Source organism: Lampetra fluviatilis, chromosome 68, assembly GCF_964198595.1.
Source record: "Lampetra fluviatilis chromosome 68, kcLamFluv1.1, whole genome shotgun sequence".
Classification (NCBI taxonomy): domain Eukaryota; kingdom Metazoa; phylum Chordata; class Hyperoartia; order Petromyzontiformes; family Petromyzontidae; genus Lampetra; species Lampetra fluviatilis.
The window spans coordinates 1,219,817-1,240,838 of NC_136342.1; the positions used below are offsets into that span (position 1 = coordinate 1,219,817).

At 56.9% G+C, this 21,022-nt stretch overlaps 1 protein-coding gene across 3 annotated transcripts in view; it reads left to right on the forward strand.

The window, feature by feature from the left end:
• Positions 1-21,022, forward strand: part of LOC144952491 (uncharacterized) — a 41,458-nt gene that overhangs the window by 10,411 nt on the left and 10,025 nt on the right. Inside the window, exons 1-6 of one of the 3 annotated variants that reach the window (XM_078882937.1) lie at positions 4,798-5,013; positions 9,237-11,268; positions 12,512-12,644; positions 15,755-15,873; positions 16,923-17,099; positions 17,912-19,034. In XM_078882937.1, coding sequence (XP_078739063.1) covers positions 10,837-11,268; positions 12,512-12,644; positions 15,755-15,873; positions 16,923-17,099; positions 17,912-19,034 — 1,984 coding nt within the window. In that variant the 5' untranslated portion in view covers positions 4,798-5,013; positions 9,237-10,836. Of the gene's footprint in view, positions 1-4,797; positions 5,014-9,236; positions 11,269-12,511; positions 12,645-15,754; positions 15,874-16,922; positions 17,100-17,911; positions 19,035-21,022 lie in introns of those variants that run through there. The other 2 variants (XM_078882935.1, XM_078882936.1) reach the window with 2 other exon arrangements.

The window sequence follows — 21,022 nt, forward strand, 5'->3', positions numbered from 1 at the left end:
CACAAAGAGGTGGGGCCTTACCATCACCCCCACCAAAACTAAGCACCTGCCTGGGTATTTTGTACCATCAGACACTCCACCCCCACAACTCCCAATTGGTGATGGGGCAGTTGTGGAGAGAGTGGAGAGTTACCCATACATGAACAGTGTGCTCATGACCGGCTCTGGTTTGACAGCAGAGGTCTCACTCCCAATCAGTCAAACCGCAATATATCTTTCATCGGCTGTGTCATGCTGCTGTGTGGAAGCTACCTGGTCTGTCGCTCCGCACGAAGCTTTGAGTCTTTTTGGCCACAGTTATGCCTTCCCTTCTCTACGCTAGCGAAACGTGGACCCCCCTAATGGAACACTTTCGCCGGTTAGAAACATTTAGGCTGGCCTGGCTACGATGCATCGTGGGTTTAACCAGGCTGGATTGTGTGAGGAGCTCACAAATCCTTGAAAGATCTGGACACAGCCCCATCGGTGAGCTCCTCCGGCAGGCAAGGCTGCGTTGACTGGGTCATGTAGCCCGCATGCCCAGCCACCGCATGCCTAAACAGCTTTTGTTTTGCCGGATCGAGGGGGCTAAACGGGCGCGTCACGGGCTAGAGAAGAGATGGAGTGATGTGGTACAGGAGGACGTGAAGCTGAGTGGACTTGCCGATGACTGGTACCAGCGGTGTCAAGATCGGCCTCTGTGGAGGAGGCTCGTGAAGGACGCTGCTACTGGGCAGTTGGAGGCAAAGGATTGATGCTCACAACAACGAGCGGAGTGCCGGGTGGCTAAAGCACAGCAAGTTGGCACAGTAGGGGGCACAGGTGGTGCATCGGCCACTCGTCTCAGTCAGTCGACCCGTGGCACCTGCAGGGTCTGTCCCGTGACCTCCTCCTGCACTGAGCCTGGCACAGCAGTCAACCCATGGCACCTGCTGGGTCTGTCCTGTGACCTCCTCCTGCACCTAGCCTGGCACGGCAGTCAACCCATGGCACCTGCTGGGTCTGTCCTGTGACCTCCTCCTGCACCTAGCCTGGCACAGCAGTCAACCCATGGCACCTGCTGGGTCTGTCCTGTGACCTCCTCCTGCACCTAGCCTGGCACAGCAGTCAACCCATGGCACCTGCTGGGTCAGTCTCGTGACCTCCTCCTGCACCTAGCCTGGCACAGCAGTCAACCCATGGCACCTGCTGGGTCAGTCTCGTGACCTCCTCCTGCACCTAGCCTGGCACAGCAGTCAACCCACGGCACCTGCTGGGTCTGTCCTGTGACCTCCTCCTGCACCTAGCCTGGCACAGCAGTCAACCCATGGCACCTGCTGGGTCAGTCTCGTGACCTCCTCCTGCACCTAGCCTGGCACAGCAGTCAACTCATGGCACCTGCTGGGTCTGCCCCGTGACCTCCTGCCAGCGGGCGTTCGACACTTCACGTGGCCTCAAGGTGCACATGGCCTGGCACAAGCGTCGTGGTGACGTCACCGCCACTTAGTGGCGAATGGCGGTTGTTGTTGTTGGGGAGCGGTGGTGTAGTGGTTAGCGCTACGCTGCAGCTACGATCCTGGCGACCCGAGTTCGATTCCCACTCACGGATCAAAACCAGTGACGATTATCTGAACCGGTCCTGGGCCTCCCCTAGGTCGACTCAGCCTCAAATTAGTTACCTGGTGCGTTGTATAGTCAACATCGCCACTGGGGAGACAAAGGCGGCCGGGCGTGGTGCTGGCCACCCACCCCCTCGTGTGCCGTGCCGGCCTTCATAGGTGCTACTCGCTAACAGCACTTGCCCCAACAGTCCGTTAAGGCTACACGGGGGAGCTTTGCATTGAATTGGAACTCTGCCAATTGCAATAAGAAATCGCCTCTTCGGGTGTCTCTGAGTTCAATCCATCGCAGACGCCGACACACAGACACTGAACCAGCCAGCAGTCGTCATTTACGGGAATCTTAAACGATAATCGTGAAGTATTATTCATAACAGAGGTGCTGCTTAGACACGGCACGGTGGGGAGGTGATGTGGAGGTGGGAGAGCGGTGGCACAGCGGTTAGCGCGCCCAGCCGTGTCACCCGACGGCCCGAGTCTGCAACTGATCTGTGGAGTTTTTATTTTATTGTCACCACGTGTGAGGACTCAAGGGGAGGTGCTGTGTGTAGCTGTGTTTCAGAGGAGACCTGCACATCACGGATGATGGCTCAACGATAGTGGATCATCACTATCATCACCATCACAATCACCATCATCATCACAATGACTATCATCATCATCACCATCATCATCATCACTATCATCACCATCATCATCATCACCATCATCATCACAATCACTATCATCATCATCACCATCATCATCATCATCACAATCACCATCATCATCATCATCACAATCACCATCATCATCATCACAATGACTATCACCATCATCATCATCACAATCACAATCACCATCATCACCACGTGGTAATGTAAATATTCTATGAGATCGTCTCCAAATAAATCACGAAGGCGCTGACAGATCTTAAGAAGAAAAATCATGTTATCTAAACACACGCTCACACACACACAAAGACAAAGATCCCCCGTGTAGCCTCCAACAGACTGCTGGGGCAAGTGCTGTTAGCAAGCAGCACCCCACAGAGGGGGTGACGTGACCAGCAGCACCACAACGCCCGGCCGCCTTTGTCTCTCCCAGTGGCGACGTTTACTGCACACACAGCACCAGGTAACTCATTTGAGGCTGAGTCGACCTAGGTGTAAGGACAGGACCCGCTTCAGATATTCGCCGCTGTTATCAGTTCGATTTCCGCTCACGATTATCTGAACCCGGGTCCTGGTGCCTCCCCTGGGTCGACTCAGCCTGAAATGAGTTATCTGTTGCTGTGTGTGCAGTAAACATCGTCACTGGGGGAGACAAAGGCGGCCGGGCGTGGTGCTGGCCACCCACCCCCTCGTGTGCCACAGTGCCAGCCTTCATAGGTGCTGCTACTCGCTAACAGCACTTGCCCCTACAGCCTGGTACAGGCTACACGGGGATCTTTGTCTTTGTGTGTGAGCGTGTGTTTAGATAACATGATTTTCCTTCTTAAGATCTGTCAGCGCCTTCGTGATTTATTTGGAGACGACCTCATAGAATATCCCGTCACGTATTCGCTCACCCCCCCCCCATTCACCCACCCGCTCGCTCACTCACCTACGGAAAAACTCACCTGACCACTCACCCACCCACCCACTCGCTCACTCACCTACGCAAAAACACACCTGCCCACTCACCCACCCATCCACTCGCTCACTCACACATTCCCTCACCCACCCACCCACTCACGCACCCACTCACCCACTCACCCATCCACTCACCCACCCACTCACCCACCCAACCACTCACCTGCCCACTCACCCACCCACTCACCCACCCAACCACTCACCCGCCCACTCACCCACTCACTCACCCACCCACACGCTCGTGATGATGACGGTTAATGATGGAGGTGGTAGTGGTGATGATGGTGGTAGTGATGATGATGGTGGTAGTGATGATGATGGTTGATGATGGTGGTGGTAGTGGTGGTGATGGTGGTAGTGATGATGATGGTTGATGATGGTGGTGGTAGTGGTGGTGATGGTGGTAGTGATGATGATGGTTGATGATGGTGGTGGTAGTGGTGGTGATGGTGGTAGTGATGATGATGGTTGATGATGGTGGTGGTAGTGGTGGTGATGATGGTGGTGGTAGTGATGATGATGATGGTTGATGATGGTGGTGGTGGTACTGATGATGGAAGTGATGATGATGGTGGTGATTATGATAATAGTGGTGATGGTGGTGATGATTATGGTGGTCGTGATGATGATGATGGTGGTGGTGATGTTGGTGGTGATGGTGGTGGTATGGTGGTGGTAGTGGTGATGATGGTGGTGGTGGTGATGTTGTTGGTGGTGATGGTGATGATAGTGGTGATGGTGGTGGTGATGATGATGGTGGTGGTGATGTTCGTGGTGGTGATGATGGTGGTGGTGGTGATGTTGTTGGTGGTGATGGTGATGATAGTGGTGATGGTGGTGGTGATGATGATGGTGGTGGTGATGTTCGTGGTGGTGGTGATGGTGGTGGTGATGGTGGTGGTGATAATGATGGTGTGGGGAGCGGTGGCGCAGCGGTTAGCGCTACACCGCCCTATGAACCCGGCGACCCGAGTTCGATTCCCGCTCACGGCCACCAACACCACCCAGTGACGATTATCTGAACCGGTCCTGGGCCTCCCCTAGGTTGACTCAGCCTAAAATGAGTACCTGGTGCTGTGTGTGTAGTAAACATCGCCACTGGGGAGACAAAGGCGGCCGGGCATGGTGCTGGCCACCCACCCCTCTGTGTGTGTCACAGTGCCGGTAGCCTTCATAGGTGCTGCTCGCTAACAGCACTTGCCCCAACAGTCTGTTACAGGCTACACGGGGGATCTTTGTCTTTATGGGTGTGTGTGTGGGGGTATGTGTGTGGTTGTGTGTCAGTGTGGGTGTGTGTATGCGAGTGAGTGTGTGTGTGGGTGGGTGAAATATCTGGGCAAAGTCCCATCGGTGAGCTCCTCCGGCAGGCAAGACTGCTTTGGCTGGGTCATGTAGCCCGCATGCCCAGCCACCGCATGCCTAAACAGCTTCTGTTTGGCCGGATCGAGGGGGCTAAACGGGCGCGGCACGAGCTAGAGAAGAGATGGAGTGATGTGGTACAGGAGGACGTGGAGCTGAGTGGACTTGCCGATGACTGGTACCAGCGGTGTCAAGATCGGCCTCTGTGGAGGAGGCTCGTGAAGGACGCTACTGGGCAGTTGGAGGCAGTCGCCCTCCAACAACAACGGAGGGCGGAGGAGCGACGCTCACAACAACGAGCGGAGCGCCGGGTGGCTAAAGCACAGCAAGGTGGTACAGTAGGGGGCACAGGTGGTGCATCAGCCAGTCGTCTCGGTCATCTCGGTCAGTCGACCCGTGGCACCTGCTGGGTCTGCCCCGTGACCTCCTGCCAGCGGGCGTTCGACACTTCACGTGGCCTCAAGGTGCACATGGTCTGGCACAAGCGTCGTGGTGACGTCACCGCCACTTAGTGACGAATGGCGGGTGTTGTATGTGTGTTTGTGTGTGGGGGTGTGTGTGGGTGGGTGTGGTTGTGTGTATGTGGGTGTATGTGTGTATGTGTGTGTGGGTGAGAGTGTGTGAGAGTGTGTGTGGGTCTGTGTGTGTGTGGGTGAAAGTGTGTGTGGGTGTGTGTATGTGTGCATATGTGTGTGTGTGTGGTTGTGTGTGTCTGGGTGGTTGTGTGTGTGTGAGAGTGTGTGTGTGAGAGTGTGTGTATGTGTGTGTGTGTGAGAGTGTGTGTGTGTATGTGTGTGTGTATGTGTGTGAGAGAGTGTGTGTGTGTATGTGTGTGTGTATGTGTGTGTGGGTGGTTGTGTGTATGTGTGTGTGTGTCTGTATGTATGTGTGTGTGTATGTGTGTGTGGGTGGTTGTGTGTATGTGTGTGAGAGAGTGTGTGTGTATGTGTGTGTGTATGTGTGTGTGGGTGGTTGTGTGTATGTGTGTGTGTGTATGTGTGTCTGTGTGTGTGTGGGGAGTCACTGCTTCTGGCCTGTGCTACAGACGTCTCCCACGCTGCGTCTACACATCTGCACGTGGTTTCCATGATAGAGCCCGTTTCAATGCCAGGCCCTCTACCAACAACAAAAACCTCAAACTTCTACAAAAACTGCTGCAGTAACTACAACAACTATGTAGTAACTACAACAGCAGCAGCTGCAGTAACTACAACAACGACTGCATTAAATACAACTCCTGCTGCTGCCGCTGCTGCTGCTACTACCGCTGTACCTACTGCCAAACACATCATCAGCCAGGGTCTATCGACTGCTGGAAAACTTGGCCCTCTGAACCATGGAAGGAGGCACGGCTAAAATTCCAAAGCAGGGCGAGAGAGTCAGTGGCGTTGCGTTGTTTTGACTCGGGGATGCGTGGCGATGGCGATTGACGGAGAAAATTTAAAACATTTGGCTGAAAAGTAGCCAGCGTTGCGTGGGATGCCTGGAATTTACACTGAGAGAACCAGAGAGAGAGAGAGAGGGGAGCCACGTGGACTTAGAGAACACACGCAGGGGTAGAGGAGACATCACCACCACCACGACCACCATCACATTGATCTTCATCCAGTTGTGTGTGTGGGGGGTGTGTGGGGTGTGTGTGGGGTGTGTGTGAGGGGTGTGTGGGGTGGGGGTGTGTGGGGTGTGTGTGGGGTGTGTGTGGGGTGTGTGTGGGGTGTGTGTGGGGGTGTGTGGGGTGGGGGGTGTGTGGTGGGGGTGTGTGGTGTGTGGGGGGTGTGTGGTGTGTGGGGGTGTGGTGTGGGGGGGTGTGGTGTGGGGGGTGTGTGGTGTGTGTGTGGTGTGGTGTGTGTGGGTGTGTGGGGTGTGTGTTGGGTGTGTGGGGTGTGTGTGATGTGTGTGTGGTGTGTGTGTGTGGTGTGTGTGGTGTGTGTGGTGTGTGTGGTGTGTGTGGTGTGTGTGTGGTGTGTGTGGTGTGTGTGGTGTGTGTGGTGTGTGTGTGTGTGGTGTGTGTGTGGGGTGTGGTGTGTGGTGTGTGGTGTGTGGTGTGTGTGGGGTGTGTGTGGTGTGTGTGGTGTGTGTGGTGTGTGTGTGGGGTGTGTGTGGGGTGTGTGGGGTGTGTGGTGTGTGGTGTGTGTGTGGGGTGTGTGTGGGGTGTGTGGGGTGTGTGGGGTGTGTGGGGTGTGGGGGGGGGGCTGCTCGGTATGGTTCCAATCGCGGCGCTCATTTGCGGGGCTCCTAATTCGCGTCTCGTTACAAATTTGTGCCATCATGTGTATTTATTTGGTGGGTGGGTGGTGTGGGGGTAGGGGCATGACGTAACCACCACCATCATCACCACCATCATCACCATCATCACCACCATCATCACCATCATCACCACCATCATCATCATCGCCACCATCACCACCACCATCATCACCACCATCATCACCATCATTACCACCATCATCACCATCACCACCATCATCATCATCACCATCATCACCATCACCACCATCATCACCATCACCACCATCATCATCATCGCCACCATCACCACCACCATCATCACCACCATCATCACCATCATCACCACCATCATCATCATCACCACCATCATCACCATCGCCACCATCATCACCACCATCATCATCATCACCACCATCATCACCATCACCACCATCATCACCATCACCACCATCATCATCATCGCCACCATCACCATCATCACCATCATCACCACCATCATCATCATCACCACCATCATCACCATCGCCACCATCATCACCACCATCATCATCATCACCACCATCATCACCATCACCACCATCATCACCATCACCACCATCATCGCCACCATCATCATCATCACCACCACCACAGCCTTTTGAAGGCTATCTGGGGCATCTTTGGCTTTGTCTCTCGCAGCAGCAACAGCAGCGGCGCTGGCTGGTCAACAGCGACCGTTCTAGCCAAGTCCGAGGCAGTCCTCGACGTACGAACACAAATTTTGTCCCCTGGGGGGTCCGTTCGGAGTGGAAACACAATAAATGTGCCCTAGTCAAACAGCCCGTTGGGTCGGCGTTTTGAAATGTGTTACGTCTGGTTAAAGAAAAAAATGATAATAACAACGGAAGATTGTGGTGTTGGTAAGTGCGGGGTGTGTTCGTAAGTGCGGTGTGTGTTCATAAGTAGGGGTGTGGTCATAAGTAGGGGTGTGTTCATAAGTGCGGGGTCTGCGTAAGTGAGGAATGTTCATAAGTGCGGGGTGTTCGTAAGTGGGGGTGGTGTTCTCAAGTCGGGGTGGTGTTCGTAAGTGCGGGATGTGTTCGTAAGTGGGGGTGTTCGTAGGTCGGGGGGTGTTCGTAAGTGCCGGGGTCTGCGCAAATCAGGGGTGTTCGTAAGTGGGGGTGTTCGTAAGTGGGGGTGTTTTCGTAAGTGCGGTGCGTTCGTAAGTGGGGGTGTTCGTACCTGGGGGGATTGCGTAAGTGAGGGGTGTTCGTAAGTGCGGGGTGTTCGTAAGTGGGGGGGGGGGGGGGGTGTTCGTAAGTGGGGGTGGTGTTCATAAGTGGGGGGTGTTCGTAAGTGGGGGTGGTGTTCATAAGTGGGGGGTGTTCGTAAGTGGGGGTGGTGTTCGTCAGTACGGGGTGTATTCGTAAGTGGGGTTGTTCGTAAGTGAGGGGTGTTCGTAAGTGGGGGTGTTCGTAAGTGGGGGTGTTCGTAAGTGGGGGTGTTCGTAAGTGCGGGATGTTCGTAAGTGGGGGGGGGGGGGTGTTCGTAAGTGGGGGAGGGGGTGTTCGTTAGTGGGGGTGATGTTAGTAAGTGGGGGTGGTGTTCGTAAGTGGGGGGTGTTCGTAAGTGGGGGGGTGTTCGTCAGTACGGGGTGTGTTCGTATGTGAGGGTGTTCGTAAGTGGGGGTGGTGTTCGTAAGTGGGGGTGTTCGTAAGTGGGGGTGTGTTCGTAAGTGGGGGTGTTCGTAAGTGGGGGTGTGTTCGTAAGTGGGGGTGTTCGTAAGACGATGACTCCCCTCTAAGTGGACCGTGGCTGATTTCGGTGATGTCGTGGTAACCACCAGAACCACGGTGTTTGTATCGTCCTTATATCTGGTAGTGGCGGCGGTAGTGGCGGTGGTGGTGGTGGCAGTGGCGGTGATGGTGGTAGTGGTGGCTATCACATTAGGGGGCACAGGTGGTACCAGCCGTGTCAAGATTGGCGGCACGGGCTAGAGAAGAGATGGAGTGATGTGGTACAGGAGGACGTGGAGCTGAGTGGACTTGCCGATGACTGGTACCAGCGGTGTCAAGATCGGCCTCAGTGGAGGAGGCTCGTGAAGGACGCTACTGGGCAGTTGGAGGCAGTCGCCCTCCAACAACAACGGAGGGCGGAGGAGCGACGCTCACAACAACGAGCGGAGCGCCGGGTGGCTAAAGCACAGCAAGTTGGCACAGTAGGGGGCACAGGTGGTGCATCAGCCAGTCATCTCGGTCATCTCAGTCAGTCGACCCGTGGCACATGCTGGGTCTGCCCCGTGACCTCCTGCCAGCGGGCGTTCGACACTTCACGTGGCCTCAACGTGTACCCAGCCTGGCACAAGTGTCGTGGTGACATCACCGCCACTTAGTGGCGAATGGCGGTTGTTGTTGTGTGGTTGGTGCTAATAAAAAAATTGATAATAATTAAATAATTATATATTTGTCTCCTCTCGCAGGCTGAACATTGGGCGCGGACACGCGGGCACAAAGACAAAGATCCCCCGTGTAGCCTTGACAGACTGCCGGGGCAAGTGCTGCTAGCGAGCACCCACACCTACACACATACGCACACACACAGACAACCTAACCCAGCTACATACACACACACATCCTCACATATACACACACAGGGACATAGGCACACACACACACCTACCAACCAAACCTTCACCACAGCTACACACAGACACACGCACACACACACATCCAGCTACACACACGCACACACATCCTGCAACTTGTACGCCCGTCCTGAACCACGCACACACCCACACACCCACGCACCCACGCACCCACGCCCAAAGCTCCGCTTTATCAAGTCCGGCCAGGCTGGGAGTGGGGAAGAGACAGAGGGAACACGCGACTTGCATGAGCGGGAAGTGATGGCATTCGTCTAGAGCGAGAGAGAGAGACAGACAGACGAGGAGAGACGGGGAGAGACGCGTAGAGAGAGAGACACAGAGAGAGAGAGACACAGAGAGAGAGAGAGACAGAGAGAAAGAGACACAGAGATACAGAGAGAGACACACAGAGAGACACACACAGAGAGCAGACAGAGACACACACAGAGACAGAGAGAGACACACAGAGACAGAGAGAGAGACACACACAGAGAGAGACACAGAGATACAGAGAGAGACACCGAGAGAGAGACACACACAGAGAGAGACACAAAGATACAGAGAGAGACACACACAGAGAGAGACACACAGAGAGAGACACACACACATAGAGAGACACACAGACAGAGAGAGAGAGAGACACACACAGAGACAGAGAGACACACACACAGAGATACAGAGAGAGGCACACAGAGATACAGAGAGAGACACACAGACAGAGGGGATATTTTTTATTGTGAGCGAGCGGGTGAGGATGCTGGGGATGATGAGGAGGTGGTGGTGAGGAGGTGGTGAGGAGGTGGTGAGGAGGTGCGTAAGGTGAGGACATTTTGCGGGGCTACAGACAGAGAGGAGAGACAGGCAGAGAGAGAGAGAGAGACAGAGAGACAGAGAGCGTGTGACAGACAGCCACTAACGCTGTGTGGGTGAGGAGAGGGGTGAGGAATTAGTGAGGAGAGAGGTGAGGAGAGAGTGAGTTGAGAGATAATATTGGTGAGGTGAGAGTGATTGGTGGTGCGGTGAGGGTGAGATTTACTCTCTGTGAGACAATTACTAGTGGAGATATCGTTGACATTTAAGAGCTAGTCACTAAAGTGAAGAGCTAGTTAATATAGTTAGTTGGTAAAGCCACTAAAGTTAAGAAAATTTAGTTAGTTGGAAAGTCACTAAAGTTAAGAACTAGTTAATATAGTTAGTTGGAAAAGCCACTAAAGTTAAGAACTAGTTAATATAGTTAGTTGGAAAAGCCACTAAAGTTAAGAACTAGTTAATATAGTTAGCTGGTAAAGCCACTAAATTTAAGAACTAATTAACATAGTTAGTTGGTAAAGTCACTAAATTTAAAACTAGTTAATACAATTAGTTGTGAAACTTAAGGGCGAGTCAACAGAGCAGAGCGGGACAGTCCGCCGAGTCGACCCGCCACTCCGACCCCATGGCTCCATCTCTTCGCCGCCGCGTGGCACCGTCCCCGCGGCCGCGTTCGCTGCTGGTGACGCTGGCGCTGCTCTCGCTGCCGGCTTGCTCGCTGGCGCTCCTCGCGAAAGACGCTCGCGGGATGCCCGGCAAACAGCATCAGCAGCAGCAGCAGCATCAGCTGGAGGCGGACGATGCCGACGATGGCGGCAAGCGGATGGTGTTCCACCACGTCTACAACATCAACGTCGGAGGTTCCGAGTGCGCCTCCGCTGCCGGAGATGGCGGTGGTGGCGGCGATGGTGGCGGTGGTGGTGGTGGTGATGGTGGAGCGGCGAGGACGGTGGAGGGAGGCGCAGGAGCGGTGTTCACCCATCGCGTGGTCGTTCCGCCGGTTCCCTGCGGCAATCACCAGCAGCAGCAGCAGCAGCAGAGGCAGTACAACGAGCAGGTGGGTGAGGTGGTGGTGGGAGTCGTTGTGACGTCACTGCGCACCACGTGGTGACGTCACAGGCACCGCGTGGTGACCGTCGCAAGCGCCACGTGGGGATGTCGATGCGCGCCATGTTGTGACGTCACAGGCGCCATGTTGTGACGTCACAGGCACCGCGTGGTGACCGTCGCAAGCGCCATGTGGGGATGTCGATGCGCGCCATGTTGTGACGTCACAGGCGCCATGTTGTGACGTCACAGGCGCCATGTTGTGACGTCGCAGGCGGTGTCAGCTGTCGGCCTTGGTTGAGGGCGTTGATGGGACCCACACGGTGGGAGTTGATGATGATGATGACGATGCTGATGATGATGCTGATGATGATGATGCTGATGATGCTGATGATGACGATGCTGATGATGATGCTGATGATGATGCTGATGATGATGATGCTGATGATGATGATGTTGATGATACTACTGTTGATGATGCTGCTACTGTTGGTACTGCTGCTGATGCTGTTGCTACTGCTGCTGCTGCTACTACTACTGCTGCTACTACTGCTGCTGCTGCTACTACTACTGCTGCTGCTACTACTACTACTGCTGCTACTGCTGCTACTGCTGCTGCTACTGCTGCTACTGCTGCTACTACTGCTGCTACTGCTACTACTGCTACTACTACTACTGCTACTACTGCTACTACTACTACTGCTACTACTGCTACTGCTGCTGCTACTACTACTACTGCTACTACTACTACTGCTACTACTGCTACTACTACTACTGCTGCTACTACTGCTGCTGCTACTGCTACTACTACTACTGCTGCTGCTACTACTGCTACTGCTACTGTTACTACTACTACTACTGCTGCTACTACTGCTACTACTGCTGCTACTACTACTACTACTGCTGCTACTACTGCTGCTACTACTGCTGCTGCTACTGCTACTACTGCTGCTGCTACTACTGCTGCTGCTACTGCTACTACTACTGCTACTACTGCTACTGCTGCTACTACTGCTGCTGCTACTGCTACTACTGCTGCTGCTACTACTGCTGCTACTACTGCTACTACTGCTGCTACTACTGCTACTGCTGCTGCTACTACTGCTGCTGCTGCTACTGCTACTACTGCTACTGCTGCTACTGCTGCTGTTGCTGCTACTGATGATGTTGCTAATACTGATGATGTTGCTACTGCTGCTGCTACTGTTGCTGCTACTGATGATGTTGCTACTGCTACTGCTGGGTGGTTGCAGGCGGCGGGACTGCTGGCGCGCTTGGAGCTGCTGGAGGGCGAGGTCGCCTCGCTCCGTGCCCTCTGCTCCGTACCCTCGGCCTGCTGCAGCGGCGGGAACGGAGCCTGCGGTGGCGAGCGCATGGAGCTCACAGGTGGGGGCACGGGGGGCACGGGGGGCACTGGGGGACACGGGGGCACGGGGGGGGCACGGGGGGGGCACGGGGGGGGCACGGGGGGCACTGGGGGACACGGGGGACACGGGGGGCACGGGGGGCACGGGGGGGGGGGCACACGGGGGGAGGGGCACGGGGGGCACGGGGGGGCACGGGGGGGCACGGGGGGGGCACGGGGGGCACTGGGGGACACGGGGGACACGGGGGGCACGGGGGGCACGGGGGGGGGGCACACGGGGGGAGGGGCACGGGAGGCACGGGGGGGGCACGGGGGGGCACGGGGGGGGGGCACGGGGGGCACTGGGGGACACGGGGGGCACTGGGGGACACGGGGGGCACTGGGGGACACGGGGGGCACGGGGGGGGGGCACACGGGGGGAGGGGCACGGGGGGCACGGGGGGGGCACGGGGGGAGGGGGCATGGGGGGGGGTACACGGGGGGAGGGGCACGGGGGGCACGGGGGGGGCACGGGGGGAGGGGGCATGGGGGGGGGTACACGGGGGGAGGGGCACGGGGGGCACGGGGGGGGCACGGGGGAGAGGGGGGCACGGGGGGCATGGGGGGCACGGGGGGGGGCACACGGGGGGGGCACGGGGGGGGCATGGGGGAGAGGGGGGGCACATGGGGGGGGAGGGGGCACAGGGGGGGCACGGGGGGGCACGGGGGGGAGGAGGCTGATGGGGGAGTTGGGGGGGATACACAAGGGGCACACGGGGGGGGGGGGAGCACCAGGTCGTCATTTGAGGCTGAGTCGACCTAAGGGAGGGCCCGGCACCGGTTGAGGCACTGCCAGTCACTGGCCGTGGTGTAGGGAGCCTTGAGCGGGGATCGAAGTCGGAGTCGTAGCGCAGCCTGGTGACTGCTACACCACCACCGCTCCCCACACACGCACTGGCACACACATGCGAAGACACGTGGTAACACACGTAGACACACACACACGTACACACACACGTACACACAGACACGTACACACACACTGGCACACACACACACAAACACACACACACATAGACACACACACACGTACACACACACGTACACACAGACACGTACACACATGCACACACACGCGTGCACACACATGCGAAGACACGTGGTAACACACGTAGACACACACACACGTACACACACACGTACACACACACGCGCGCACACACATGCGAAGACACGTGGTAACACACGTAGACACACACACGTACACACACTTGCACACACACTTGCACACACACTTGCACACACACTGGCACACACACGCGAAAACACGTGGAACACACGTACACACAACAACAACAACAACCGCCATTCGCCACTAAGTGGCGGTGACGTCACCACGACGCTTGTGCCAGGCCAAGTGCACCTTGAGGCCACGTGAAGTGTCGAACGCCCGCTGGCAGGAGGTCACGGGGCAGACCCAGCAGGTGCCACGTGTCGACTGACTGAGATGACCGAGATGGCACACACATGCGAAGACACGTGGCAACACATGTAGACACACACGTACACACACACATACACAAAGATAAAGATCTCCCGTATAGCCTTAACAGACTGTAGGGGCAAGTGCTGTTAGCGAGCACCTATGAAGGCCGGCACGGCACACGAGGGGGTGGGTGGCCAACACCACGCCCGGCCGCCTTTGTCTCCCTAGTGGCAATGTTTACACACCGCACCAGGTACTCATTTGAGGCTGAGTCGACCTCGGGGAGGCCCAGATCCGGTTCAGATAATCGTCACTGGTGTTGGCCGTGAGCGGGAATCGAACCCGTGTCGCCGGGTTCATAGTGCAGCGCGCTAACCGCTACACCACCGCTCCCCACGTGGTAACACACATACACACACGTACACACACACGCACACACACGCACACACACACGTACACATGCGCACACACACACACAGGCACATGCAAAGACACGTGGAAATGACGTAGACACACACACGCACACACACACGTACACACACACGTAGACACACACACGCACACACACACACTGGCACACACATGCAAAGAAACGTGATAACACACGTAGGCACACACACGCACACACACACGTACACACACACGTAGACACACACGTAGACACACACACGCACACACACACACACAGGCACACACATGCAAAGACACGTGGTAACACACGTAGACACACACACGTACACACACACGTACACACACACGTAGACACACACACGCACACACACACACTGGCACACACATGCAAAGAAACGTGGTAACACACGTAGACACACACACGCACACACACACGTACACACACACGTAGACACACACGTAGACACACACACGCACACACACACACACAGGCACACACATGCAAAGACACGTGGTAACACACGTAGACACACACACGTACACACACACGTACACACACACGTAGACACACACACGCACACACACACACTGGCACACACATGCAAAGAAACGTGGTAACACACGTAGGCACACACACGCACACACACACGTACACACACACGTAGACACACACGTAGACACACACACGCACACACACACACACAGGCACACACATGCAAAGACACGTGGTAACACACGTAGACACACACACGTACACACACACGTACACACACACGTAGACACACACACGCACACACACACACTGGCACACACATGCAAAGAAACGTGGTAACACACGTAGACACACACACGCACACACACACGTACACACACACGTAGGCACACACGTAGGCACACACACGCACACACACACACACTGGCACACACATGCAAAGAAACGTGATAACACACGTAGACACACACACGTACACACACACGTACACACACACGTAGACACACACACGCACACACACACACTGGCACACATGCAAAGAAACGTGGTAACACACGTAGACACACACACACACGCACACACACACACTGGCACACACATGCAAAGAAACGTTGGTAACACACGTAGACACACACACACACGCACACACACACACTGGCACACACATGCAAAGACACGTGGAAATGACGTATCTCCCCAACCGCCTCTCCCCCCTTACCCCCCCCCCCCCACTCTCTACCCCCCCCCCCCCCCCCCCCCAGGAGAGACCGTGCAGAGAGACCCATGCAGCGGCAGGGGTGCGCTGGACCCCAACACCCGCGCCTGCACCTGTGAGCCTGAATGGACCGGTCCAGACTGCACCCTGAGACGCCCCCCGCAGGTACCAAGGCACTTGGTCTGACCCGGATATGCCTGTGCGTCTGTAGTGACTGACTCAGAGAGTCTAGGAGTAGGAGGACTGACGGCAACACTCAGTCGTCGCTACGGTTCCCAGCCGGGACAGCCGGTAGACCGCCTGACCGGCGACGCCGAGACGGTGAAGACGTCAGCGGCAACGACTGGGAACCCGCTCCACGCGACAGCCCCGAGCTCCCCTCCCGGGGCCTTTCTTTTACTCTCGGGGTGGCCTGGCTCCGCCCCCCGGCCACGCCCCGCTTCTGGAACCTACCAATGGGTTCTCGGTGTGCCCCCGTCCGTGACCTTTCCCCTAGATCCCTCTCTCTGGTCTATCACGTGGCCTGCTGTCAGTCAGGGCTGCTGTGAGCTGCAGATCCCCTTCCCTGCCAGCAGCCGGCGCTGTGCTGCTATGTGACCGATTCTATGTCACTACGCATCCATCAATCATCCCACGGTGCTGTGAGGCATCCCGTTCATACCTCCACATAGCTGTGCCTCCACACAACATGTGGGTGGGTGAGTGGGTGGGTGGGTGAGTTGAGTGGGTGGGTGGGTGAGTGGGTGGGTGGGTGAGTGAGTGAGTGGGTGGGTGGGTGGGTGGGTGGGTGAGTGGGTGGGTGGGTGGGTGAGTGAGTGAGTGGGTGTTTGGGTGAGTGGGTGGGTGAGTAGGTGGGTGAGTGAGTGGGTGAGTGGGTGTTTGGGTGAGTGGGTGTGTGGGTGAGTGGGTGGGTGAGTGGGTGGGTGGGTTGGTGAGTGAGTGGGTGGGTGGGTGAGTGGGTGGGTGAGTGGGTGGGTGAGTGGGTGGGTGGGTTGGTGAGTGAGTGAGTGAGTGGGTGGGTGGGTGTGTGAGTGGGTGAGTGGGTGAGTGGGTGGGTGGATGGGTGAGTGGGTGGGTGGGTGAGTTGGTTAGTGAGTGAGTGGTGGTGGTTGTGGCGGTGGTGGTTGAGCACAGTGTGGCGGTGGTGGTGGTGGTGGTTGCGGCGGTGGTGACTGACCGCAGTATCCTTGCTGATGCTGCGCGTGCCACGCAAGGTTCTGATTCCGGGCGGATTGTCCGACGCGGGCTGTGTGGGCGGCTGTGGCGGTCGAGGCCGCTGCGTCTCCGGAGTGTGCCACTGCGGAGATGCCTACACAGGCCCCGGCTGCCTCATCCCCGCCGTGCAGGCCCAGCCCTGCCCCCAGGGCACCGACGGACACGACTGCCCCAAGGTCAGCGACCCGTATCCTTAGGTTTTTTTCGGTAAAGTCGCCACGTAGGTAAAAAAATTAAAATTAATAAAAGTGAAATAAAAATGTAATGAAAATCACGACGTTTCGGAGGCAACACAAGCTTCCGTCGTCAGGTGGAACCGTCACAGCCACGATAGCTGCATCAAGTAAAGAGAAATTCCAGCAGCCGCACCTTTACATCAGCCACACCTTAACAACTCTTAGAACCTCCCAGTTCAACCAGTCTACACACCAAAGACTCATTCCTGACAGCGGTTTCAACCTCACCACCTCTACATAACAAAAGGCTCAGTCTCATTTACACGCACCTTTACATCAGCCTCACCTTAACAACTCTTTTCAACCAGTCTACACAACAAAGGCTCATTCCTAACAGCGTGCTTCAGCCTCACAATAATAATATCCAGGGCCTACCTTGGCTCCTCCCACCCTCAACCAGTACATATACAAGGACTGTTTTCTTGGAATTTCTCTTCACTTGATACAGCAATCGTGCTGTGACGGTTCCACCTGAAGACGGAGGCTTGTGTTGCCTCCGAAACGTCGTGATTTTTTTCTTATTTTTATTGTACTTTTATTAATTTAAATTTTTTACCTACATGGTGACTTTACACGAAAGCTTCAAATCTAGAATTTACTTGGATTTTCTGTTTGTGCTTAGTGACTTTAAGATGTTTTCCTGTTCGTGTTTTTTGTTTTTTGTTCGTCGCGCTTGCACCCGATTCAAGAGCCGAATGGCTCACAGGGCTACACCTAATAAATTAACTTTGAACTTTGACCTCTCCCCCCAGGCGCCCGAGCCGACGGCAGAGAAGGTTCCGGCCCTGGTGCCCACCTCCACCACGGCCCCCACGGCCTCCGTGGGTACCGATCCTCCCGTCGATGGAGGAGGTGGAGACGTCGCGGGAGACGCCATGGACTTCGACGACAGCGCCTGGGAGTCCGTGCTGCTCTCCCGTCTCTCCATCCGCACCGTCACCTGCGTCGACAAGGCGGGAGAAGGTGGCCGAGGCGACGGAGGAGCTCACGGAGGAGGTGGTGGTGGAGGAGGAGGTGGTGGTGGTGGAGGCGGTGGTGGTGGTGGTGGTGGCGCTGTCCCCGCACGCCGAATTCGACCCCCGAGCAGCGACGAACCGATCGGCGGCGTCGGCCTTCCCCCGTCATCTCCGTCATCCCCGGAGCCGGAGGAGGACCTCCTGGACAACGCGCTGGAGGACGGCGACGTCGCCGGTCGCCCCGACGACCGCGGCTACCACGACCCTGGTAACCACGGCGACGGGGCGGGAGCGGTCCCCGTGTCCGTGGTGCGGGTCAACGACACGAGCTTCACGCTCTCCTGGGAGCCGGCGGGCGTCCTCGGCACCGGCGCGCGCCGGCTGCTCGTCCGCTGGTGGCCGTCGGGGGCGGCGCCGTCGGGGTCGGGGGCCCGCGGCGGTGCCGGCAGGCCGGTGGGCGTGGCCGGAGGCGCTGGCGAGAGAGTGGGCGGAACCAGCGCTGGTGGGAGAGTGGGCGGAGGCGCCGGCGAGAGAGTGGGTGGAGCCAGCGCTGGCGTCAGAGTGGGCGGAGCCAGCGCTAGCGGCAGAGTGGGCGGAGCCAGCGCTGGCGTCAGAGTGGGCGGAGCCAGCGCTAGCGGGAGAGTGGGCGGAGCCAGCGCTGGCGTCAGAGTGGGTGGAGCCGGCGCTAGCGGCAGAGTGGGCGTGGCAGCCGGAGGCGGAGGGGAGGTGACGGTGCCGGTCGAGGCGGCCGTGCTGGTGGTTGCCGGGCTGCGCGAGGCGAGCGAGTACCAGCTGCTGGTGCAAGGAGTCGTTGGCGTTGGCGGCGACGACGACGACGATGGCTACGGGGCTGCTGATGAGGATAACAATGGCGAAGCCGGCACGGTCGGGCCGGCGATGCGCGTGTCCGTCACCACGGGTAAGAGCCACGCGCCCGCGTGTTGTTTGTGAGGTTTGTTTTTGTACGTGTGTGTGTACGTGTGTGTGTGTGTACGTGTGTGTGTGTGTACGTGTGTACGTGTGTACGTGTGTACGTGTGTGTGTACGCGTGTGTGTGTACGCGTGTGTGTGTGTACGTGTGTACGTGTGTGTGTACGCGTGTGTGTGTGTACGTGTGTACGTGTGTGTGTGTGTACGTGTGTGTGTACGCGTGTGTGTACGTGTGTACGTGTGTGTGTGTGTACGTGTGTACGTGTGTGTGTACGCGTGTGTGTGTACGCGTGTGTGTGTGTACGCGCGTGTGTGTGTGTACATGTGTGTATGTGTGTACGCGTGTGTGTGTGTGTGTACGCGTGTGTGTGTGTGTGTGTACGTGTGTGTGTGTACGTGTGTGTGTGTACGTGTGTGTGTGTACGTGTGTGTGTGTGTGCGTGTGTGTGTACGTGTGTGTGTGTACATGTGTATATGTGTGTACGCGTGTGTGTGTACGTGTGTGTGTGTACGTGTGTGTGTGTACGCGTGTGTGTACGCATGTGTGTACGTGCTCGCTAACAGCACTTGCCCCTTCAGTCTGTTAAGGCTATACGGGGGATCTTTGTCTTTGTGTATGTGTGTGTGTGTCTGTATACGTTGAACTTCTTTCGCACCGTACGTAGCCCAACTACTAAGTGCGGGGGGAAGGAAAACAAACTAAACACGCCAATAACAACAACAACAAGCAGTTCGAACGAAATGAGTTTAACCCTCTAGTAACAAGTGCGCCAATGTAGCAAGTGTGACCTTGCGAATGTTTTTCTTGGAGTTTCTTTGGGCCCGTGTCCACAAACACCCGGGCAGCTTCACCGGCTTTGGGATCGTTAGACAAAACCCACTGGCCATGCTGATGAGGACCTGAACGTCGGAGCCAGGTCCAGAGTTTCGGTTGCATCGAAGCGAAAGCTCAAGCGAGCCTGGCAATGCTGATGATGCACTGAACGTCTGAGCCACGGACACGGCAACGGTCGTCTCGGTCGTGCGGCCTGGCATCCTGGCGGGAGGGAGCATGGCTATGGACCCCCTCCCCCTCCACCACCACCACCACCACCACCACCTCCACCACCAACTCCACCACCACCACCACCAGCACCACCTCCACCAGCACCTGCACCAGCACCACCACCACCAGCACCACCTCCGCCACCACCACCACCACCAGCACCACCTCCACCACCACCGCCACCTCCACCACCACCACCTCTACCACCACCGCCACCTCCACCACCACCACCTCCACCACCACCTCCACCACCACCACCACCTCCACCACCACCACCACCTCCACCACAAACACCGCCACCACCACCAGCACCACCACCACCACCTCCACCACCACCACCTCCACCACCACCTCCACCACCTCCACCACCCCCACCAACACCACCTCCACCACCACCACCTCCACCACCATCACCTCCACCACCACCTCCCTTCCTCCCTCCTCCGCCACCCCCTGTCCACCATCGCCCGGCTCTGCATGGGGACGGAGAGGTGCAGCGTGGCATGGGATGTGGTCAGGATGTGCCTCTGTGTGTGTGTTTGTGTGGGTTGAGCGAGCTGGGTGAGTGGGTGGGTGACTTGGTGTGGACATTTGTGGGTGGGTCAGTGGGTGGATGGAGGGGTGGGTGGGTGACTTAGTGTGTGCATGTGTGGGTGGGTGGGTGGATTGATGGATGGGTAGTTGGGTGGGTGAGTGAGTGGATGGGTAGGTGGGCGAGTGAGTGAGTGGTGGGCGAGTGAGTGGATGGGTCGGTGGGTGAGTGAGTGGATGGGTAGGTGGGTGAGTGAGTGGATGGGTAGCTGAGTAAGTGAGTGGATGGGTAGGTGGGTGAGTGAGTGAATGGTGGGCGAGTGAGTAAGTGGATGGGTAGGTAGGTGAGTGAGTGGATGGGTAGGTGGGTGAATGAGTGGATGGGTAGGTGGGTGAGTGAG